The following is a 26455-nucleotide window of genomic DNA, read 5'->3' on the forward strand; positions in this document are numbered from 1 at the left end:
AAGACGGATTAAGGTTATACAGAAACGTGTCTAAATGGATTGCAGAACGTACCAAACGAAGAGCTTAAGGCCTAATATTTTTAAGTCTACATATTATTTAGTTTTTGTCTAATGCTTTTTTTATGTGTATATATAAATATATATGTGTATATATATATATATATATATATATATATATATATATATATATATATATATATATATATATTTTAAATAAATGAAAATAGTTTTTGAATGAATCTCTTGATTAAATAGTTAGACATCAAATGCATTTTAACAGTCACTGGTCGCTACCTACTGCCTTTCCTTTGCTGCAGTCCCAGAGCTTTAACGTACTGTGAGATAAAGCATTCATTTATTTATATTACATTACTGAATTAATATTGTCTCAGAAACTGCACTGACTGCAAAAATTAAACAGTCACTAGGGAGATGCATTCACTTACTTGTCCAGTGTTGCAGATAGAATGTATTTTTTTTCATTTGGAGAAAACTTTACAAATGAGACAGGAGGGTTGTCATCATCTGGAAATAAGACAGATCAGTTCATCAACACACTCTCCTAATTTGCATTTAGAATGGCTACAATTATCCAAATTATGCAGCACACACCATCCTGCCATCTGGTACCACAACAACACCTCAAGATTTAAGGCTAAAACAAAGTCCAAATATGATAAGAAAACTTGATATCGTGCTCTCCAGCTTCCCCGGTCACATACTGTACCTATATGAGTTTTCAGAAATCTCGATTGAAATACAGTCTATAACATTAAGAATAGATGAATAATGTCATCGCATCAGATGGAGTACAGATGGAGGCTTACTTGAAGGTGCTGTAAGTAAATGTTTACTAATGGCACCCATAACATGTCTGTTCTAACTGAAAGATATCACTAAAATATCCAGTCGAGGAATGCACAACTCAACTTACCATAAACCATCATAGCTACTGAATACTATTGGTGAACCATCTCTGTTGGGGTGAACCTGAAAACATACCATGAAAACGACATCAACAAAAGCTGCATGCAATCTAACAAAAATAATTTTGGGAATTGATGTTTTGACATCCCAAATCCGTATGCTCTCATCAAACTGTCAACATGAACCACATCACTCAATCACTAAATGACATACAGTGACAAACACGCGGTCTCATATTTATTTTTACTCATTAAAAAAAAAAAAAACAACATCCGTTTATTTACTTACAGATCCAGAAACAACAAGATTCGACTGTAGGTTGAAGTGACAAGAGAAGACGTAGTTGCTATGGCCTTTCAGTGTCTTCAGACATTTTCCCTTCAAAAGCATAACAGAGAATTAGGATGCAATACTCTGAAACGTATATGGATGACACGTACAGCATCAGATAAAATTATTTGACAAGTTTTACTGAATTCATATCCCACATCTTCAGTTTTGTCATGACTCTCAAAGCTGTGAGTCCCATTCACTGCCATTATAAGAGAGACAGGCTGCAACAGTTTGAGTTGAAAATCTTTGTTTGTGTTCTACTGAAGAAACAAAGTCACCTACATCTTGGATGCCCCGGGGGTAAGCAGATGAACATCAAATTTTCATTTATGGGTGATCTATCCCTTTAACCTCTGGCTGAAGCTCTGCATTTAAAAAGGCAAAGCAACCAAAAGGCAGGTTTTCTACATTAGAAAATGATGATGCTGAACGTGTCTTATGTGTTTCTGTGTCCAGCTTCTTCTCCTCTGATGCCATCTCTGCACTTCATGTGGGTCAAATACAGGGGCTCTAAATAAGAGAAGAAGAGGAGATCAAAAAATGTTTGATATAGTATAGTAAAAATATGTCCAAGGTTCAAACAAATGCTATTTATTTCCGTTGTCCAGCATCCAAACAAACTTGTGCACTTGACAGCTTTTGAGTGTTACAAAATGCCCATGGCCTAAAAAAAAGTCACGCTAGAATAGCATGCCAGCCAAGCCCTTGCTTTCTCTTGCTAAGTCAAATGTTTATCCAGAACTGTGAATGGTGTGGAGTATATTTTGACAGCCAGACAAATATAAATCAGTTACACCAGAAAACATCTATGAAGTTGGCGCCCTATCACGAACACACGCCTGTCACACACATAGTTAACAACAGACCCAGTATTTGCATTCAGCTCAGGTTTATGATGAACTTAGAAACAAAGTAATCATTTTTATTTAAATATTTTGCAAGCAGGTTTTGAAATGAACACCCTTCAAATGCGGGTAAAAATCAACCGTGGTGGGTAATGCTAGCAAATTACTTGACAATTTGGACTCCGGTAAAGTTGATTTTATTTTGGACATTCGATAGACATTCGGAGAACGGATTAAGGGACTGTCTCAAAAGTGCACACAAATAATAGAAAAGATATTCATTCCAAGATTCAAAAACATGCAAAGCAACATACAAATAAAATGTAAATGTGTGAATTTAGTGGAAAATCATTAATACAAAATTTTAAGGTGTAAAGGGGATATTCATGATGCATTGTTACATTGTTATTACATAGTACTACAATATTTACTTTTAACTGATGGAAACAGTTGATGTTATGGCAGCTGTAAAACATTCAGTAATGCTTTTGACACATCATACATGACTTAGATTGTATAAATATGATTTTGCCTATTTTTGGTGAATTTTCCAAACCTGCAAATCTATATAACTTCAATGTCATGTGACCCGATGATGTCACACCAGCTGTAATATCCCCACACACACCTGACAAACATCTTAGATTCATTTTTGTGTATGTTTAATAATTTTTTTATATTTTTCAAATCTATACGACTTGCACTTTTATTTTCAAAACAGTAACTACTGGCTAATTGTAATATTATTTGTTGAAAACATATAAATAATATCACTTAAATACAACAACAAATGTAAGTAAATGATGGCACTGTGTGTATGTGTGCATGTGTGTGTGTTACAAACACAATTTGCTTTATGAGGACATCCAGTTCACCAAAATCTATAGTTTAAAAATATACCATGTAAAAGGGGTAGGGTTAAGGGATATAAATGTACTTTGTACAGTGTAAAATCAATCATGATGTACGTGGAGTACAAAAAACAGTTTATGTGTGTGTGTGTGTGTGTGTGTGTTTGCTCTTGTTTTTGGGACATATCAGGACACAACTCTGTATAATGACATTGGTATGACACAGGTATTACAAGGAGGGGGGGACTTATGAGGACATAACCCGTGTCCCCATTTTTCAGAACTATAGGAAAAACAAAGAGCATGAAGAAATCAAGAGTTTGGAAACTACCGGTGACATCAACAACTGAGGACGACCTGATAAAACAACAGTAGTTGATGACAGACAAATCATGAAAGCAGTGAAAAATGAATCCTAAAATACATGTCTGTAAAATCACCAATAACATTCAGAAAGCTGGGGTGATGTCTGTCAATCCATAGTCTGCAGGATAATTACAGAAGCTATACAGCAAGATGCAAACCTCTGATCAGCACCAAAAATAGAGACGTAAGATTCTTCACAAATGTGAGCAAGTGGAGTTTTGGAACTGAGTTGATGGACCGATGAGACAAAGATGGACCTTTATCGAAGTGATTGGAAAGAAAAGTGTGAAGGAAAAAAGGGAACTGCAAATGATTCTAAGCATATAACCTCATCTGTGAAGCTTGGTGGAGGTGGTGTCATGACATGGGCATGCATGGCTGTCTCTAGAACAGGACCTGTTCATTTTAATAATGACTTAATGTGCAGTAGCAAAATGAATTTGGAAGGGTACAAAATCATCTTGGCTGTCAATATTCAAGAAAAATCCCACCAAACTAATTAGAAAGCACTTCATATTGGATCAGGGCAAAGACCCAAAACACCCTGCTAGTTCAGTCAAGTACTTTATCAGGGCAAAGAAATGTAAGTTTTAGATCGCCCAACTCAATCTCCAGATTTAAATCTGATTGAACATTAATTTCACCAGCTGAAGAGGAGACTAGAGACACAAACTCCCCAAAACAAGCAACAGTTGGAATTGGCTGCATTAAAGGCTGGGGGAAAGCATTTCAAAGCATAAGAGCAAGAGTCTGGTGATGACTATGGGTTGCAGACTCACTGCTCTGATTGCATAACTAAATATTAGCTTTTAATCTTTTACATCTGCCTTAAATTCAACTGTTCCAATACCTATGCTCACGTCAAAAAGTGGGATGAACTCTAAAAGTGCTGTACTTTTTATTTGGTAAAAAAAATGTGTGCCGAAAGACCTAATAATAAAATGTGACATTCTGTAGTTTTGTCGCATATTCATCTTTTAATCATATTTGCAAATACCTTGACTATACAGCAGAGAAAGCAATTTTGTCTTTACAGTTCCAATACTGTATATACTGTATACATATATATTGTTTGTAATTGACACTTGACATTACGTTTTTATTTTTTTTCAATTGTAAAATAATGAAGTAGCTCTTACAGTTAGTCTATATGAAAAATTTATATATAATTACAACATTTCAGAAAGATGTGCTCTCATGACTGCTGTACTATGAAAAACCTGTCATGATGAAAATAACAATCAACAATAATGCACACGTATTAGCAGAAAGATCCAGCAACAGATGTGGAAAATGTAACCAAAACTATTCTCTTTAAATCTTTAATACTGTATGATAATAGTTTTATTTTTATTTCTTTTTCTGCTTTCTTTGTTTTACCACAAGTGTAGCTGCATCCTTCTACTTAATCCATGTATATATTTCATTATGAAATACTGAACAGTTACACATTTTTTTAAGGATTCCATTATAAGTATTTTCTTATTAGAAAAACATCAGCACTTCAACACATTCAGAACATTTTAAGCAATGTAGGCTACTTGTTAATATGCTCAATTCTAACAGAAGTCCATGAATAGGGCACGATGTACTGTTTTATGAAGGAATTTTCTAAAATTTACGTTTCGCAAGTGGTCTACCTGTGTTTGTAATTACACATTGCATTGTTTTACAGTCACATGAAATGTCTGTAAACTTAACAGACAATGTCTTTGCAGACAATTATCAGTACATTTACATTTAGTCATTTAGCAGACGCTTTTATTCAAAGACAATGGAAGCAATCAAAAACAACAACAGAGCAATGATATATAAGTGCTATAACAAGTTTCAGTTAGCATAAATGCAGAACACGTAACAAGGGCTTTTAAATAATATAATAAAGAAAAAGAAAAAGCCTATTCTTGAAGATGGCTAAGGACTCAGCTGCTCAGTTTGAGTTGGGAAGGTCATTCCACCAGGACAGAACATTTAATGAAAAAGTTCGTAAAAGTGACTTTGTGCTTTTTTTGGGATGGCACAATCAAGTGACGTTCACTTGCAGAACGCAAGCTTCTAGAGTGCACATAGGTCAGAAGTAATGAATTCAGGTAAAGGGGTGCAGAGCCAGTGGTGGTTTGGTATGCAAACATCAATGCCTTGAATTTTATGCAAGCAGCTATTGGAAGCCAGTGCAAACTGATAAACAGAGGTGTGATGTGTATTCTTTTCGGCAAATTAAAAATGTATCTTGATGCCGTGTTCTGGATTGATTGTAAAGGTTTGATAGTACTGGCTGTAAGACTTGCCAAGAGAGCATTGCAATAGTCAAGCCAGAACAGGACAAGAGCTTGAACAAGGAGTTGTGCAGCATGTTCCGAAAGAAAGGGCCTGATCTTCTTAATGTTCAATAAAGCAAATCTGCAGGACTGGAAACTTTTAGCAATGTGGTCTGAGAAAGTTAACTGATCATCAATCATAACACAAAGGTTTCTGGCTGTTTTTGAAGGTGAAATTATGATGAAACGATGGGTTTGCTGGAACCACAAGCAGTTCTGTCTGGCAAAGTTGAGTTGAAGGTGATAGTCCTTCATCCTGTAAGAAATGTCTGTTAGACAAGATGAGATGCGAGGAGCTACCGTCGGATCATCAGGGTGGAATGAGATGTATTGTTGAGTGTCAATCATGTTTTTTCATGGCCAATTCAGAATATCTATTTCTTTATTTAACAAGAATTGAGTGATTACAATGTTTTAAAGCAAATTAAATTAATAGTTTAATTTGCTCTTTAACATGATAAAGATCTACCAGTTGTTCACGATTGAAGGGTTAGCGACCATTGTAGCCACAAAAATCCTGTATACCAATACTTTTAGTAGGTTATATATTTGAATATATGTATAAACATTATCACATAATAATTACTGTTATAATTACCTGGGCTTACTGAGGTGCAATATCTGTCACTGAAGAAACCATTGGTTTAACGCCAACTGTCTTTTAAAATGTGTATTGCGGGCTACTGTTTTTTAATTATGTGGTTTTGCTAAAGGATGCATAAAGTTGAATGAATGCATGAATGAATTGTTGTGTTTTTTAAGCGAATGGATTTTTTTTTTTTTTTGCTGTTGATATTTTAATGTTTACCCTTTCATGTGTGCTTATTTCAGCTTTGTGACATGTAAGATGTGTGTCAGTTGTGTGTGAGGATATTACAGCTGGTGTGAGATCATCGGGTCACATGACCAGGAAGTTATATAGATTTGCATATTTGGGAAATTCACCAAAAATAGGCAAAATCATATTTTTTTATGGCTAGTAGAAGTTATACACATGATCTGTTTACTTTGTACTGCAGTGTTAATTCTGTATTTGTAAAAAAAAAAAAAAAAAAAAAAAAAAATATGTGAATACCTGAGTGAGAATGAGAACGTTAAAGGCTGAGCGGCGCTGAGAGCGACAGTTATTCATTCACACAACAACAACAACAACAACAACCACAATACCGTGCGACGCAGCGCGCACGCGCACAACACTACCCAGCCAGTGTCGACCCAGCCATCTATTATGCTTCTTCGCAATAAAAGCTACCCGAAAATCTGCAAGGAAACCGCTACCGGAGCTGCTTGGAGTGAAAGTAATAAAATATAACATGCATATTTACGTTTAGCGCATTCCGATCGAAGTTTATATTCAGTTTAAGTGATGTATATTGGTCTTTTAGGGGGAAAACACAGCTGAATGTGGCTAGCAGGATCTCCTCTGACAGAGTGGAGCTGATGAGCGGCGCTTTGCAACAATGTAGCAAACCCTCTTTTTTTCACGCGCAGCCCGACCGTGAACATAGAGCTTGCTGTAATTGTTTGCGCTGTTGTTCTCATTGTATCAAGGTTAAAAACCGGGCTGGAGGATGCATGGTAGCCTGATTTTAAATGAACCCGCTGAGTAGCTAGTTGACTGAACGGCATGCACACACAATGGTTGTTAAAGACATGGTGGGGCTCGATCCTCGGCATTCCTAACTCGATGCCTTGTCTCTCCCGTGCCCGCCATCTTTTTAAGAACTTATATCCACACGCCTGATGCAGTTACTTTCATGCGCGATTGCAAATGTTTCCCGTTAAATCTACAGTTAAAGCGCTCCGTTTGAGGGCGCGCAGGGGCGCAGTTTGTTTGCTGATGTTTTGGTTTAATTCTGACTAAACCTGCAATTTTTCATGGGCGAGCAAAATTGTGTTCTTTTAGTTGGGTGCAAAAAAGTAGTTGGAATGAAGCGCTCAAGTTCATAGAATTTTTCAGTATTTTTTCCTCACGTGAACACCCCGATATTGCGGTTCAGACTTAACTGATTTACTTGCGAAGATGCTTCATATCGAATTTAGCTGTTAATTGTACCACATATAAAATGAAAAGGATTTTTAAATTAATTTGCTGTACGTTACATGAATGGTTATGGATATGAATGAACACAAATACTGTTTTTCACAAGCACTTCAACGTCCACCATGATGGTGGTCTTGATAAAGTTTAAATTAGATTAAAATTGATAGATAGATGAAAATCATACCTGCAGTATCACTTTCATTGATATGTACATATATAACTAAGTAGATATGTATGTTTGTGTGTGAGAGAGACGCTTTATTTTCTTTCTGCAATTACATTTCCATTGAGATATACTATATATATATATATATATATATATATATATATATATATGTGTGTGTGTGTGTGTGAGAAAGGGAGACACACACTTTATTTTCATGTGTATTTAATAAGATGTTTCTCTACCTTTAATGGCAGCGTGCTGACACTCAGGTCCTGAGATGGGATGTGTGTTTCGAGGTGGGACTAAGGAGCAGAAAGAGGATTATTGTAACTGAGCTAAGAGACGTACAAGCGTCATTCAGGCAACTTCTTCCCCTTAACTGAGCAGTATGTCGGTAGTCACATCCCCTGCCCAGGTGCCTCCACCTATTGTGAACCCTTCCCCTCCTGAGGTCACGAACCCTGGTAAGCCTGGGCGAAAAACTAACCAGCTACAATACATGCAGAATGTGGTTGTGAAGACTCTGTGGAAGCATCAGTTTGCGTGGCCCTTTTACACACCTGTGGATGCCATCAAATTGAATCTGCCCGTGAGTAAAATGTTTATATATTTTATTTAATGCAGACAATCTTCATGTTTTTGATGAAATACAGTAAAACAGTAATATTATTATTGTAATTTAAAATAAATGTTTCTATTTTATTATATATTAAAATGTAATTTATTCTAGTGATGGGAAAGCAGATTTTCCAGCATCATTACTCCAGTCTTCAGTGTCACATGATCCTTCAGAAATCATTCTGATTTGCTGATCTGCTGCTCAAGAAACATTTATTATTGTCTCCAATGTTGAAAATATTTGTGCTGCTTCCTATTTTTGAAAATAATCCTTATATTACTAACATTGTTATTACATTGTTAGTAATATATATTAACAATAACAATAACATTCAAAAGTCTGGGTTCAGATAAAAAAATAAAATCTTTTATTTATTCATTTATTCAGCAAGGACACATTAAATTGATCACATTTATAATAATACAAAATACTCAAATAAATGCTGTTCTTTCGAACTTTCTATTCACCAGTGAATCCTGAAAAAAATGTATCACAGTTTTCACAAAAAATATTAAGCAGAAACTGTTGCATTGATAATGATCAGCTTTGTCATCGCAGGAATAAATACAATTTTAAAACAGAAAACAGTTATTTTAAGTTGTAATAATATTTCAAAATATTGCTGTTCATAGAGAGTTTGTTCATTAAAAAAGGCAACCTTGGTGAGCATAAGAGACATTTTTTTAAAGACATGTAAGAGTGATAAAATTTGACTTGAAGGGGACTTAAAGGTATGCATCTAGTGTTACCATATGGAATTGCAAAAATAATCAATGTTTTTAAAGGTGTCCCCCATCTGCTATTGGTCGGGCAAGCAGATAGTCCCGCCTCAAACTCATGCAGCTTATTGCGTCAGTGATTTTGAGTCAGGACTTTTTTTTTTTGCTGTTATATTGGGATTAACTAGATAAATTCAGGGTGGCCGCAGGTCCTTAAAAAGTCTTAGATAAAGTTTTCCTTAAAAAAAAGTCTTAAAAAGCCTTAAATTCAGATTCAGAGGGTAATTAAAGATTTTTCCAGTCTGTTTTACAATCATTGGACAGACTGAAAATATTTTCCCCCACTGTAGTTACTGTGTTATTACAGAGAATTGCGGAAGCAGAGTCCAGTCGAACACCAGCTAGCTATGCAGCCGCTAGATACTTTAAATTGGTTAATGCAAGTTTACTGAAATAGGGCTAGAGAATTTTGCCAGATGGGACAATAGTTTGATTAAAACTTAAGTGACCAAAAAATAACTAGTGACGCATCAAAACATTAGAGTGATTCTTCTGATTTTATTACATTCAGCTTAAACATTGATTGATAAAGGATAGTGTATTTCTAGTGTCGCACTGTTAAAGACACGCACTGCCTGTGTCTGAGAGACTCATGGAGAAATCCAATCAAATGAGCAAAACGGCATACATAAAGAAACTCCCAAAACAAACATACTGAGGTGAAAAATGTAAATGTGTAGTTTATTTATAACTATATTTATAAATATAATGTAGTATATTTATCTAGTTCAGTAACATGCCATAACAAGAAGGCTATTTTGCTGAATATTTTCACGATTGCAAATGTTGCATTGATTTTAGTTGCAACAAACAAGTTAATATATTAAGTTACTTAAATTTTAGACACAACATTGACTGTTTTGCTCTATTTTGGATGGGATGTGTGAAAAGATCACTGTATATTGTAATTATAAATAGCGTTTTTGACAGCGATGATGTTTTGTTTTCTTTACACATTAAACGCATTAAATATAACATACACTTATGTGATATAATGTGCATTTCCTTTGCAGGTTTGATCTTAAATTTCATATAAGGTGGTATTAAAAAGGTCTTAAAAAGTCTTAAACTTAACTTGTTCATATCTGTAGACACCCTGAAATATCTAGTTTTATTCTGGGGAAATAAAATATAAATGACTTAATCATAGATTTAGTATTTGAACGTCCCAAAAATTATACATCACTGCAAAATGTTTGTTTTCTTTCACCTGTTTCACTAGAGCTGGTCTAATTTATTGGTCTGTTTTATATAGGACTACCATAAAATTATCAAGAATCCAATGGACATGGGAACCATAAAGAAGCGACTTGAGAATAATTACTATTGGACTGCTGGCGAATGCATGCAGGACTTTAACACTATGTTCACAAACTGTTACATCTATAACAAGGTAGATTGAAGTCCTTAATGCTTCATACATTTTGTAACTATATGCTTTCTTCTATTCTTACTCTGTTTTATAATGTGTGAGTTAAATTAACTTCCCTTGAAAAATGGTCCTAGCCCACAGATGACATTGTTCTCATGGCTCAAGCCTTGGAAAAGATTTTCCTCCAAAAGGTAGCTCAGATGCCCCAGGAGGAGGTGGAACTTTTACCCCCACCACCAAAGGGTAAAGCACGGAAACCTGGAACACCCCCTACTTCAGGTAACTGTCTGGATGTCACAAATAATAAATGTTTGAAGTTACCAGTGACATGCTGCTTGAAGAAGTGTTTCGAGCTGACCTTGTCATTATCACATCCAAACAGAAAACCAACAATCGATAGCACTGACTACTGGTTCTCCATCCTCGTCATGTCCGAGCTCCCCTCCTCAGCTTGCTAAGACTCCTGTAATAGCTGCGACTCCAGTCTCGACCATCACCTCCAATGTCCAAACTGTGCCCCCTGCCACGTCCTTGATCCCAACCGCACAGCCCGTTGTCAAAGTAAGACCAGTTAAAATTATGTAGAAGTAGCAGGTTTTATTTGGTCTGTCCTTTTCTGTACATTTTGAGGTCATTTGTTAGCAGGGGGAAGCAACATTTTATTTTATTTTAGGTATGGATCAGTATGACTTTTTTATTAAAAAAAGTTCCTGTATCAAATGAAGGCCCACCTTCTGAAATACAAAATGTGCTGTGATTGGTTAGCTAGGCCAGTGTGTGTTGCGATTGGCACCACTTGGCTCTAGGTCAGGAAATGCCATGCCCCTTACCATAGAGCTTTAGCAATGGATAAATGGATTTGCAGCACTAAAAACTGCTTGCAGTAGCACTGCTACTAAATTAATTAAAAAATCCACATACAGCTATCAGCTGTTCCTTCATCTTGGCTGAGCTTTCAACATTGTTACGGAAAATGTGAGGAAGTTACATGACCTGCAGTGCACTTGCGGCATTCTGAAAAGTTGAGATGTTTTTAACTTGATGCGGTGCAGACGCGCCTGGAAAAAACGAGCTCGTCACACCGCATGCATGCCGCGACCACATCGCTTACATTATGAGCGTGCATACCGTGCACCTACATTTGAAATAACGAACTTGAGCGGACAAAAGATATGTGAACGGCCCCTTATGCATGTGTGTGCGCCGCGCTCGTTCTTTTTGTGTGTGTGACTGACAGACAGCCTCCGCGGCGCACATGAGAGATCTCGCAGATATCACAGACAAACGTCTTAATAATATCGCAAATTAGAAATGTTTGGTAAGATAAAATGTGCACGATAACATTATTAAGCAAATCTCTTCGCCATCATCATTCTTTATTATTAAGCAGGAATTTTCATACTGTTATGTCTGTGCGTGCGCCGCGCTCGTTGTGGTGTGTGTGTGTGTGACCAACAGACAGCCTCCGTGGCGCGCATGAGAGATCTCGCAGATCTCACAAACGTCTTAATTTGAGCGCACATTAGAAATGTTTGGTGAGATAAAATGTGCACGATAACATTATTAAGCAAAAGTACATAGTACATAATTTTTTCCCCTCCAGTACCGAAAGCAGAACCAATACCATCAGATCTTACTGATACTACGGTCTTTCATAATTTAGCCCCAGGGCCATTTTAATACCGGGTTTCGGTACCCATCCCTAGTTACCACTCTAAGTCCATTTGCCTTAGAAAAGCTAGCATGTCTCCGACATATTGAAAACACTCATTTCCTTGTCTAGTGCAGCTCAACTAGTTCTCGTCCCATTCATAAGTATTTGTGATATCACAAATCCCGGGAAAATATGCATTGTAATTTTTGAAAGGGGATTTCTGTTAAATAAAATACCTCCTTTTGAAGTAGACTTTGATCTTTGTAACTTTGCAGATCTTTTTTATGCTCAAACAAGAACATTACAGACTAACTAAAGTTGACAAAATTTTTGCACAATAGCACCCCTTTAATATTTTTCTCAGGTGGTTTTAAGGCACTTAACATGCTAAGAATTGTTTAGTCACCAAACTCTGTAAATATAATGTTCTCATCAAGCCGGACAACATTCTAATTTATAGTTATTATATCTAACTATATGGATATTTTGGTTTGAATGTGGATTTATGTCGAAAATTAGGATGTGCATTATTGCAATTCACCCTAAACTTTCAAAACATGATGCCAAGATATGGAAGATGCTAATTTGCGAACAGATTTGGGATATCTTGAATAATGTTGCCATGGTCATTTCTTAAAGTAACGGGGGGGAAAAAAGGAAACTCCTCAAAATGTTCCAAAGTGTTACGTTATTTTATAAATGCAATATATTTTTGCATTATTAATATACAGCAATTTACTATTTTTATTTATTTGTAAAATGATACTTTTTCTTTTGCTTTATTTTTAGCAGTTAGGCTTTAAAGGGGATGAATTTAAAGATGCAACTTCTTTGAGAGGTCTTTATTATTTTTGACAGCATGCTGTGCTTTAGTGTGTTAACAGTCTAAAAGTAGCTGTAAGATTGTCAGCACACTTAAACCGTTTCCGAGATGTCTCATCTCTAAATTAATCTCCTAAAGCACCTCCGTTTCAGCCATCAAAACAGCTTTTATAACAGATTTGCTGCCTTTAGCAATACATTTCACATCGCCTGCTGTGAGCAATGTTCCCATTATTATGCATAATCAGTTTTTTTGTGAGGACTATGAAAGTTTGTGCAATAAAATTTGTAGTCTATTTATTTGTTCAACAACTGTCTTTTATTCTCTCTATAACTCCCCAAAAAACATGTTTACTGATGTTTAATCAACTTGACCCTAAACCAGACCAATTATAAAATGCTCCTTTAAGAGTAGTCTGTCAGACACCCCATTGATCAAAATTCAAAGATTATTTTTTTTGCACATTCCTATTTCCTTCGTGTTCTAACACACATGTCGATCTAATTTTCCTCAGAAGAAAGGGGTGAAGCGAAAAGCAGACACTACCACACCTACAACCTGCGCGATCACTGCCAGCAGAAGTGAGTCGCCCACTGGGATGTTGGAATCCAAACTCAGTAAAGTCATTTCAAGACGAGAGAGCACAGGTCGATCAAACAGGCCCATCAAACCTCCAAAAAAGGACCTGGAGGATGAAGATGTCCAGCAGCAAGGCAACAAGAAAAGCAAGCTCAACGATCATCTCAAATACTGTGATACTATTCTTAAAGAGATGCTTTCCAAGAAGCATGCGGCCTATGCCTGGCCCTTCTACAAGCCTGTAGATGCAGAGGCGCTCGAGCTGCATGACTATCACGAAATCATCAAGCAACCAATGGACCTCAGCACTGTCAAAGTATGGCATACAATTTCACCATGAAAAGTCAGAAATTATTTCAGTTATTTAAGTGTATGGTAGTAAATATTCTAAAGAATTAAGTATTAATTTAGATAAATGTTGTTACACGAAAGAAAAAGTTGTAAAATTATTATATAAATAAAATATTACACTGTAATTAAATTATATACAAACTATTAGTATTACATCTATAGTACTTTTTCGGTGTTATATATAATGCTACTATATTATGTAATAACATGTATTTTGAATTTTATATATATATATATATATATATATACACACATGTGTTTACAGTATTTAATATTATAACTTTTTGTTATAACTAATTTATTACATGTGTGTATAGTAAATATTTTAAAATAATAAATAATTGTATTGATATAAATATTTATTAGTTATAATTTCTTATATTCTAATTACATTTTTATTTAAATTAATTACATGTGTGCGCAAATACACAAAAGTAAATAAACTTTTAAATGAATGTGTGTGTGTGTGTGTGTGTGTGTACATTTAGTTATTTATTATACTTATACGGTAATTGTTTCTTTTTATTTCTAAAGATAATTTATTTCTATAAATAAAACTATATATAATATTATATATATATATATATATATATATATATATATATATATATATATATATATATATATATATATATATATATATATATATATATATATATATATATATATATATATACTTTGCAATTGAGATGACTGGTAAAAATATCTAAACTCTCCTGAAATCATCATAAATACATTAGTTATTATATTCATAAAATAAACTTGTTATTTTCAAGATTTACTTTCATGCTTCAGTTTTTAATCTTATTTTTTTTCTTTCATTTTTAAAGGTAAACTGTGTCTCATAAAATGTCTATTTTCCAGAAAAAGATGGACAGTCGAGAATACCAAGACGCCCAAAGTTTTGCAGCAGATATTCGGTTAATGTTCTCAAATTGTTACAAATACAACCCACCCGATCACGAGGTCGTTGCCATGGCAAGAAAACTCCAGGTTAGATGGTTGACACTGAGCCATTGTGCCTTATCATGTGCTTTCAAATCTCACCAATCATATTTTTCCATGTCCTGCAGGATGTGTTTGAGATGAAATTCGCTAAGATGCCAGACGAACCCGCCGAGCCGTCCTCACCCAGCGCGGTGTCGGCCACAGCAGTGGTGAGCAAAAGCACTGGCAGCAGTGAGAGCAGTGTGGACTCTTCCAGCTCCAGCTCCGATTCGGAGGAGGAACGGGCCACTCGGCTGGCGGAGCTGCAGGAACAGGTGAGTGGCAGACAGGTGGGTGTCCCCACTTGAGGACCAAGATCCAAACCAAGGGTGGAGAGACAGGCAGAGGCCACGCCCACTCCCCCTCACATTCACCACCACCTCCTCAGTCTGACTTGTTGTGTCAGAATCATTTGGACCTTTTTTTGTTTTTCCTTAATGTCTCTTGTTTTCGTAATGTTTTGGAAACGACTGCCCATCTTCACCCTGGACTGAAGGTTTAACCCTCTACCGCCTCTACAGTTTGTGTTGGCATCTTGGTATACATTGGCTTGCATGCTGTCAAAGTTCAAATTTTAATTTTGCTGTCTCTCAGTGTCAAACATATTGATGTCAATTGTAGTTCCTCTGCTCTCATCATTACACAGTTTGTTGTTAAAATACATTTTTGAGAATGACTATTTCGTCCGTTGATTTCACTTTGGCTTTTTTCCCAGCAATTCGCTGTGGAGCACCCCAATGGTAACAGGGCGGGGACAAAAAACGGGTGTGCCAAACATTTTCAGGTGAATTATATTTTGTACTTCCCGGTCCCCCACCCCACTAACTCCTTCATTCTTCTTATTTGAGCGGTAGAGGGTTAAGGTGGTGCTTTATGGGGTGTATTTGAGCTGGGTATCTCCCTCAAGTGAGCTTGCTTTGTCACTGAGCTAGTCTTTTGGCTCTGTTTCCCTCTTTGCTTTGTGAATGACATTGACTGGCAAATTTGTCAGTGAGAATCCAAATTCTTTGCCGGGATGTGGTCTCCAGTGCTTCCAAATCATCATGGTAAAGTCTTTTTCATTCTTTAAAGGAGGTTTAATTTTGCCGTGAAACTGAACTAGAATGGATTATCACATTTAAAAAATGTGTAATGGGATTTGATCCTGTCCATTGTTTTTTGATTGAATAGAGGCAGATTTAAATATGGGCATGCAGTTGGTTGTAAAAAAAAAAAAAAAAGTGGAGGGGTTTAAGTGGATAAATTAATTGGAGAATAAAGAAATAGTCAAAAGATTACATAAAATAAAAAAAAATAAACAAACACTAACATTGAAACTTGCATAGATTATTCCTTCACAATACAATAGGTAATTTGAATTTAGAAAATAGAGAATTACGGCTGGGAAATATGGCAAAAATAATTTTACATAACTTCATACAAATTTTAAATACATTTATCACAATATTCTGTTACCATTATTGGGGAAGGAAATGCTTTCCATTTGTGTGTTAGACCTTGAGAATTTATATAAACATAACTTGTTCATAACTCCACAGACTAGCTACTTTAAAAAAAAAAAAAAATCTGTTTTATAATTTAATCTTTGAGTTTCATTGTGTATTTGACTGTAGTTTTTCTCAAAAAAAAAAAAAAAAAAAAGCTGATGTAGTGACTCTCAGAGCAGCTGTGGAGAATTCATAATTGAACAAAATTTTGCTGGGCTTGGCAAATGTTTCAAAATAAGAGTCCTCTTCTTTGGGGAGAGCATTTCCATGAAAATGGGAGATATGTAGGGGACAAATGTCATTCAATATCCGTTGAACTCTTCCCTTCATCGCCAGTCCCATCATCTGTCCACGCACAGCTAAGATCCTAGACTTTAACTTTAGCCGCGATGCAGAATGCCCTATCCCCTTGCTTTCTAACCTTCCCCTCCACCTTCCTCCTCAGCTGAAGGCTGTTCATGAACAGCTAGCCGCTCTGTCACAGGGTCCTGTGAGCAAACCAAAGAAAAAGAAAGAGAAGAAAGAAAAAGAGAAGAAGAAAAAAGACAAAGAGAAGGACAAAGACAAAAACAAGGTCAAGGTGGAAGATGAGAAAAAGGCCAAGTCCTCACAAACGAATAAGCAACCTCAGCAGAAGAAGACCACTGCACGGAAACCCAACAGCACATCTACCACGAGGTTAGCTTGTTTTCTACAGTTGAGATATATTTACAATTAACTGTATGATGCATTTTTTTATCCCATTTATAGTGGTTATGGATTTTGTGTGACCATAACTAAAGCCCAAAGAAAGAGATATTCTTTATAAAAGTTAAGACTCGTCCACACCCTCCGAAAACGCCTCGTTTAAACTTGCCCCAAAATGTCTACTTCACTATGTGGGAAGATTTGCATAACACCACCCAAATGTTCACGAAAATGAGAATCAATCATTATTATTTAACTTAACATACACTACCAGTGAAAAGATTTTTCAACAGTAAGATTATGTTTTTAAATTCTCTTCTAAATATATAAATACATTTTGAAATATTTTTACTATTTAAAATAACTGTTTTCTATTTGAAAATATTTTAAAATGCATTTTTTCCTGATTTCAAAGCTATATTTTTTAGCATAATTACTCCAGTCACATGATCCCTCAGAAATCATTCTGTTTTTCTGATTTGCTGCTCAAAAATTATTTATAATGTTAAAATAGAAATAGAAAGTTCAGAAGAACAGCATTTATCTGAAATAGAAGTCTTTTGTAACAATAAAATTGTCTTTATCATCACTTTTGATCAATTTAAAGCGTTCTTACTTAATAAAAGTATTAATAGCTATCTATAATTTATTTCAGGAAATAAATAATACTGACTCAAAGCTTTTGGATGGAATACTGTATAATGTTACAAAGGCTTTTTATAGATTTAAAAAAATCTATTGTTTTAAATAGATAATCAGCAAATCGGCATATTATAATTATTTCTGGATCTTGTAACACTGAAGACTAGAGTAATGATGCTGAAAATTCAGCTTTGATAAATTAGGAATAAATTACATTCTAAAATATATTTTAAAAAAAACTATTTTAAATAATAAAAATATTTTACAAATTTAATGTTTTTGCTGTACTTTGTATCAAATAAAGGCTTGGTGAGCAGAAAAAGAATTATTTAAAAAATAAAAACATAAGTCTTACTGTTCAAAAACGTTTGATTAGTAGTGTAGGCTGATTATTCTTATAGACTGAAACAAATATGCTTTAGCAAGTATAAAGAGTATGAAAAGTGTTCCGAGTTGCAGCAGAAAAAAGAAAGAAAACAAATACATGTTGCTGGAAACAGGCTCGTTATTAAAAATGCAAACTGATTGTCTGCCAGCAGGAGGCGATGTGAGAGCGGTAGAACTTGGGGTTTCCCCGGATGTAATCAAAGCAGCTCTGCTCATGAACGCTACTTTATCAGATAAAATGAAAAGCCAACGAAACTTTTCTGAAGATAGTCCTTTCTCTTCAGCGATACATTTATTAAATGTATAAACACCCGCGATGTGTTTTGATTTTGAAACGTGCAGTGTTCATGTTTATTCAACGATGTCAAACACCACAAATAAATCAATGTATGCAACACACTGGTAATGTATATTGAAATGTCGGAAATGTGTTTAAATATCATATCACCATTATTGAAAAAAATTATATCACAATACATAATTATATTGAATTATAGTCCAGCCCTAAGTTCAACCCAAAAATTCAGATGTGTGCAGCACATTTTACGGAGGACTGCTTCCTGAACCTGGGAGAGTAGCCTACAATGCGTCTGTGCAAAAAGTCTGTTTCTATAAAGTGGGGCGATTCCAACATGGCAAGGACAGTATAATGCCTCTGATTCACAGCCTGTAAGTACATTTACATTTTTAAAGAATTTGCCATTGATCAGTCAAATGCGAGTTTTGAGTAGTGTAGAGTAGCACTTGTTGTTTGTCGTTTCTCCGATCACGAATGCAGACTTGTTTTTAAGTTTACATAGCGCGATATGCAATGCAACGCAACTTGTAAAGTTGTAACTTGTAAGTCATTATAATCAGTAATTATGTCCCCATTGGATGCAACAGTTGCCTCGTTTGTAATGGGTTTTATTGGTTTTGTGTCGTGGCGCCAAAAGACCGCATCACAGTATGTTAAGGGGTAGTGTTGTCAAAAGACCCAGTACCAAGTCGTACCAAGTCGGCACTAAAAAAATGAAAATGTCACGGTACCAGGTTTTTTAGGTACCGAGTACCCGATCAACCCGGTTCTTGACGCATACAGCGCTATGATTTCCACAAAGCAGAAAACGTGGACGGAATCTCAAAATCCAGTCATGAAAATGAAACTTACATTTAATATGGACAGTCATGGAATTTGTCAAAGTTAGCATAAATTAATCAAATCAAATCTCCATATGGACCAGTATCTGTAAATGTTAAGCCGCAAAAGTTGGTTGAAATATGTATCCTGCATGTTCTGTGTGTGAATGAATGAGTGGCAGAGACGTGTGGGTTTGTTTACTACATAGACTGAAGCGTCTGACGCTTGCAGTAATTTCAGCATCTGCCGTCTCAGTGAGGACATGAATACATAAACAACGACACCAGAACTGTTCTGAGTCACTTCACAAGCATTTTACCTTTTCATTTGAGTAAAACCAGTGTCAATTTACAGGTATTTATGGTAACCCGTCAAAAAAAAGTTCATTTTTACATAAAGGCATTGTGCTAAAAAATATTACTATTATTTAATACAATGTATGTGATACTGCTACTACTGTTGAAAAAATTCATAAAACTTTATTTTTTTTAAAGAAATAAATCACACAATATCTCTTCCATGTTTTAATTTTAATAGCAAAAAATAAAATGTGTTTAACTTTCATTAATTAAAAGACAAATTAAATCTGGGTGAAACTTGTTTACTGTCTTTCATAATTATATTACTTGTAGAAACACTTTAAACACAATTGTAAATAGGTATAAAGAATGGCATTGGTTTTATTTCTAGTAATAATTTTTTTTTTTTATTAGCATATTTTTGTGTTTTGCTTTGCTATCAAAATTGGTACCAAGAACCGTGGATTTTCACTGTTATCGGTACCGAATACTGAAATTTTGGTACCGTGACAACACTAAGGGACTTAACATTTCCATCACACACTTGAGGCATTCAGCCAATCTCAATGCATTGAATAGCTGGCCAATCAGCGAACACCTCGCTTTTCAGAAAGTTAATCTTTGTAAAAAATCTACTTGTTTCAGAAAGGCGGGGCATAGAGGAGCAACAATAACGTACATTATGTGGAAAATAATGTTTATTGAGCCTTAAACTGCATAAACACAATGCATTACACCAAACACACAAAATAATGTTATGTTTAGCAACGTCATATGACCCCTTTAAAATATTCCTGTTATGCAAAGATGAGTTTCCAGCAGTCATTACTCCAGTCTTCGGTGTCACATGATCCTTCAGAAATCATTCTAATATGCTGATTTGCTGCTCAAGAAACTTCCGACAGTATAATCATCGATGTTGAAAACAATTGTGCTCTTAATATTTTTGTGAAAACTTCTCTCACTCTGTGGAAACAGGCTTCCATAGAAAACTGAAGCTCTACAGAAAGGAAAGCAACAAAGCACACACTTGCTAATAGGCCAAGCAGGCACAATTATTAACCAATAACCAACTGTAAATGTCTGCCTTGTGTACGTTGGTTAAAGTTACAATAAAGAGATATGCCATCAGTGTAAGTTAAAGCAATGCAATAACACACAATGTTCCATTTATTGGTAGTAGTGGTGATGTGAGCGAACTGTCACGATCTCGATCTCAGCATGGCATGCCAGTTCAGTCTTATGTGTAGAGTTAAGGTCAAGCCTTTGTGTAATCCACAGGCAACCGAAAAAGGGGGGGAAACCTGGCTCTGCAAACTATGAGTCTGATGAGGAGGAGTCTTTTCCCATGTCTTATGATGAGAAGCGGCAGCTCAGCCTGGATATCAACCGTTTGCCGGGTGAGAAACTGGGCCGTGTTGTCCACATCATCCAGTCACGTGAGCCGTCGCTGCGAGACTCCAACCCAGACGAGATCGAGATCGACTTCGAAACGCTCAAGCCTTCCACGCTGCGTGAGCTCGAACGATACGTCAAGTCCTGTTTACAGAAAAAGCAGCGCAAACCTATACGTAAGTGCCTTTCTTTTCCATCTTTGCAGATGTGTTGCTACTACAGTATTTTAGAGACAAGCAGCTATCTTTTCTTGCCTGGTCTGTCTGCTCTAAAAGCTGGAATGGGCTGTGCTATTTCCTCCTTTGAGCTGGGAGCACTCACCTTCTCCAATGTGTTGCATGACTTGCGGTGGATTATCTTACATGTGCTTTCCCTATTAATACCTCCAAACGAAGCTTCAGGGGTTTAAAGAGTACAACAGTATAAGATAGAGATTATTTAATCAGACCACAAATTTCCAAATTGAAAGCAGTGTACATGTAATTAATGTGCCCACTGCTCTACTCATACTTCATAAAGGAATATTCTGGGTTGATTTATAGTTGAGCTCAATGGACAGCATTTGTGGCCTAATGCTGATTATTGCAAAAAGTTATTTCCACTTGTCCCTCTATCAATGTTAAAATACACACTGCTGTTTCAATGGAGTGCAATAGTGCCACACACACTGGTTCTGGAATTCATTCCCATTCATTTCCCAAAAGGTTTTTTAAAAAAAAAAGTCAGTTTGAAGCCAAAAAGTGTTCTAAGGCAAGAACCAAACCAACCAGCTACGTGGTGAATCACATTACAAACTTTGATGAAGCAATAAGTATTTGAAAATCAGACAAAAAGACAAAGGTCATTCTCACTGGTTTGAACTTGGAAGCTAAAGACTGCTCCTCTCGATTCTCTGATTGGTGGAGATTATTTTCAGAATCATGGGTAATGTAGTTTTTCATCAGGAATTCCAGTTACACACATTGTTACTTCAAAAATAAGTTGAAATAATGCTGGCTGATGGCTTCAACAAAAGCATATGTCATTGACTAACAACCTCATAGATCTCAGTAGTTATTTTTAAAGGTTTATAAGTTATGGATAAAAATCAATTTCTCAATACAGAAAATGAATAAGTTGTAAACAATATACAGTATGTTAGAGAAAGTGCTTACTAACCTTTTCTGTTAAAGGTTATGTTGAATTTCACTTTTATCACAACACCATTAACCATCAAATAAACTCAAATATAAAAGTAAATAATATATATAAAATAAAATTATATATATAATAATTTATTATATATTTTATATATATATATATATATATATATATATATATATATATATATATATATATATATATATATATATATATTTTTTTTTTTAATCTTACAAAAAGTAGCTCCATTCACTTCTTTAGTAAGTGCCTTAATGGAACCTAGATAGATAGATATATATAAAAACAAGTCTAAATATTTTTTTCTGGTTGTATACAAATGCTGCCATTTGGCCTTAACTTGCATCGAACCTGATAGATCCCTTTAGCTTACATTTGTTAAAAACCAGTGTAGTAGAGTGCTTTTTGCTGCTTGTTGCCACGGCGGTGGGCTACGAGGGCAACCCGTTACTCACCGGTCACCGCTGTGTGTCTCCTGCAGCGGGCACTGGGAAAAAGAGTGCCAAGTCTAAAGAGGAACTGGTTCAGGAAAAGAAGAAAGAGTTAGAAAAGAGGCTACAAGACGTGAGCGGACAACTGAACAACAACAAGAAACCACCCAAAAAAGGTACCTGTGTGGTAGTGTGCAGATGTGAGCAGACAGGTGACTGCTTAGGTGACCGGTTAGATTAAGGAGGGTAGGATAAGACAACAGAGATAAGGATAGGCCTTTTGCTTTACTAATGACTAACTTGATCAAAGGGCTTCGGTCGGACTTACATATGTAATGCTGTTCACACACTGAAAAGGGTTTGCAGGACTCAACAACAAGGATGGACTGCTGGCCCCAGTTTCGGACCACTTGATGGGACTCTCTCTTGCCATCATTTTCTATCTAAACGGTCTATACAATGTTGTTTATAAGTTTGAGGTCAGTAATTACTAATTATTATAATTATTTTATTTTTTAAGAAGTTAATACTTTTATTCCGCTAGAATACAAAGTGACATACAATTATAATGTTAAGATTACAGTTTCACATAAATTATGTTATATGAAGTTCTACTTGAACCTTAACTGCTCATCGAAATAACCTGTATAAAAAAAAAAGGGGAAAAAAAAGGAAAAATTTATATATTAAGCAACACGGCTGTTTTGAACATTGTTAATGTATCTTAAACACCAAATCATCAAAGGATCACATGACACTAAAGACTGGAGAAATTAAGCTGAAAATTCAGCTTTGCCATCACAGAAATAAAATATATTTTAAAATGTGTAAAAAAAAAAAAAAAAAATTATATATATATATATATATATAATTTTGTTTTGTTTTTTTTGATCACATAAATGCAGCCTTGGTGAGACATCTTTCTGAAAGATTAAAAAGTCTTACTGAAAACTTTGAAACAGTAATGTAATTAGATATTTTTGTATTTTATTAAATAAAAATTTTAAAATTAGAATTTCAAATGAATACAAGTAAATATTAAATTATACATTTTATATTTATTTTAATAAGATTTTAATTATTATGTGTGTGTGTGTTGGGGCCAGCATGGGAAGTCTGAACTACTGGCATAAAAAAATCCTTGCTGTTGAGCCCTGGTTTAGACAAAGCATAAAATGTTTAAAATGATTAAACCTGCTAAAGTTGGTTGTTTGTGCTGTGACTAACTGACTTCACTTGATATCAGCTGCTTTGTTGGGCACGTTATATATTCTGTCCTTTCGAGACCAGTTCTTTGCTTTCTTTATGCATGTCTCTGCTTTATCATATCACACGGCTGCAGGTGTGGGTAAAGGCATTTAAGATAACAATATAGAGACAAAGCTCTTAACGGAAATGAGTTGCATAAAATTTGCACCTTCAGTGTTTGTTTTTCTCACACATATTGAAGGTCGCAATCACTTGTCTTCCCTGTTCCCAGCAGAGAAGGCGGGGTCAGCGCAGGGGGGCGGGCCATCTCGACTGAGTGGCAGCAGCAGTTCTTCAGATTCGGGCAGCAGCAGCTCCAGCGGCTCCAGCTCCGAGAGCAGTGACTCAGACTGAACTCCAATCGGCGCGTCACATTACTTCAACCTCCTCTATTTTCTAACGAGTAGTGTGTGTTGTCACGATAGCATCTCTCTGAAGGCCTATTTTCTAAAGAGTTAGACGCATTGCAGATGGCAGAGGATATTTTTAAATAGTTTATAGGATGCTCTTGGCTCAGACAAAGAGGAGAGTTGGAATAGTTCAAGCAGTTTTAAGGTTCTTGCTGGCCCTCAAAGGGAAATGCCTGGTATCACCAGAGAGAAAAAAAGAGAGAGAGGTGAAACGGTTGTGAGTTTTTTTTTTTTTTTTTTTAGGTTGCTGCTCATTAGATCCATACTGAAAACATGCATTAGTGGAAAAACTGACAAATGCCTGGCTGCATTTTACTGATCGAGTAGCTACAAAAAGTCTCAAAATCTGAAGGAACAATGAATTATGGGCTCTCTCCCTCTGGTGTGGTTCTCTCGTGTTGGCGTGACTTTTCAACTCATTCCACATTTATTTTGCGGACTATGATAATACTCTTCATTGTTACTATTTTTAAGAGAATCTATTTATTTTTTTTAATCCAAAAAGGCACAGAATGATGTGTGTTTTCAACAGAAATGTTTCCAGTTAACCAGTTTCAATGTAAGAAATTCGTCTCTGCATAGTTCACTAGTAGTCTAGACTGCATCTGGAAACGGTCAGTATCATTTTCAAACTGCTTTTAGAGGCTTCGCAAGCATTTTTGGTGATTTCAAATAAATTTTCACTTCCAGTTCTGTCAGCTCAGTATTTGATTGTAGAATCATGTCGGATATTTTGTTTGTTTGTTTTCAATCTATAACATGTTCATTCATTTGATTGTTTGTTTTTATCCAGATTGTCGTCTTTATTTTATTTTTTACTGTTAATATGTAGTTGCCCTGACTCTCATTTCCTACTTTCTATCTGATATGCCTCATCTTTACTAAGTCCTGGCATAGGACAATCAAAGTTGTGATTTAAATTCAGTATGTATGAAATAAGGGTATCAAAAAGACTGGGCATTAAAAACAACCACAAGGCTGCAGATTGGAGTGAATCAGCCTCAGTGAAATTCTTCAATGGGGAAAACCAAGTGAAGACTTGCTCTCTTGGACAAAAAGCCACTTAAAAGAGATTTTTGTTAAGAAAAAGAATTGGACATTTCTTTTAGAGAAAGATTTCAAGCAGCAGTGCTAGATTTGATTTCAGAAGGATGTGTGTTCGACAATAGTTATTTTTAGTTGAAAGTATTACAACAAATGTTCGTTCTCGATTTTAATAACTTTATTTTACTTTAGTTTTTTTCTCAAATGGTGTATTGAATACTTTCAGTGGTACCTAGACACTTCTTGCCATCTTTCCAGAATAATTTGGAAATGGACCATGACTGATCATCTTTATAAATATATATTTAATGAATTTATTAGAGGTTATTTTTTCTCTTTCTTGTGGCTGCAGTAATGCCACTCATTCACTGGGTTTGTGGCATTGGCAAGGTTTTATTTCATTTAACAGCCTTGAATTTAACTCTGAACCCCTCAAAATCATTGGATGTGATCTTGTTGCCTTAAGTTTAGTTGGCACACTAAAAAAAGTAAAATGGGTCCAGTATAACTGATCAAGTTGAAGCCCATGTGTATAGGTTTTTTTGTCATGAAAATACGTAAAAAATTGTGTTGTAAAGTGACTTCATTGGTTTTCATACATGTACAATGCTTTTAATTTTGTTTTCTAATTTGATTCATTATACCACTGTATTGCATTACATGTTCGTTTTAGACTATAACATACCTTGTTTCTTAGATGATTTCGGTTACAGCTCCTGTTCTTCAATTCCTCCAGCAGAGTCCAGTAAATGCAACTGAGCTTCGTGATCCAGAGATATAAAGATACATAGGATATATAATTACAGATATAAATGTATATTCACTACTTATTCGTCAACTCTGTCTTGGGGTCTAAGTATTTAAATTCTTTTTTTATGAGAGAGAGAGAGAACGTATTGCATGCCAATTTACAGTATATTTCTTAAACTTTTTGAGCAGTTTATAACATGTAAATGTCATTCTTTTGAGTAAAGTTTTAAAATCGGTAGCGCTGCATATGTAAAGTTCAGCAAGTCAAAGGAATTTGTCAAGTATGTTTTGGCAGAGACTTACATGATCATATCTGATGTATAAGCTAATCTGAGATTTGGACACTGAGCCCCTCATTTTTGGTAAATAAATCACAAAAAACC

General features: G+C 35.4%; 1 protein-coding gene across 8 annotated transcripts; it reads left to right on the forward strand.

Annotated features, from left to right (window-relative positions):
* The first annotated feature begins 6820 nt into the window (after positions 1–6820).
* On the forward strand, positions 6821–26455 carry LOC113079791 (bromodomain-containing protein 3-like). 8 transcript variants are annotated; one of them, XM_026252014.1, is made up of 14 exons: positions 6825–6938; positions 7026–7102; positions 8105–8439; positions 10504–10641; positions 10755–10899; positions 11003–11181; positions 13612–13992; positions 14892–15020; positions 15101–15289; positions 15730–15798; positions 16947–17179; positions 20918–21207; positions 22671–22796; positions 24101–24222. In XM_026252014.1, exons 3-14 carry the CDS (start codon positions 8239–8241, stop codon positions 24220–24222), a joined length of 2202 nt encoding a protein of 733 aa, XP_026107799.1. In that variant the 5' UTR covers positions 6825–6938; positions 7026–7102; positions 8105–8238. The 8 variants fall into 8 exon arrangements, with proteins under 8 accessions (XP_026107790.1, XP_026107808.1, XP_026107820.1 ...); XM_026252005.1 differs by lacking the exon at positions 7026–7102 and having other exon boundaries at positions 6821–6938; positions 24101–26455; XM_026252023.1 differs by lacking the exon at positions 7026–7102 and having other exon boundaries at positions 6821–6938; positions 13615–13992; positions 24101–26455.

Source organism: Carassius auratus, chromosome 5 (assembly GCF_003368295.1).
Source record: "Carassius auratus strain Wakin chromosome 5, ASM336829v1, whole genome shotgun sequence".
In the NCBI taxonomy this organism is placed as follows: Eukaryota; Metazoa; Chordata; class Actinopteri; order Cypriniformes; family Cyprinidae; genus Carassius; species Carassius auratus.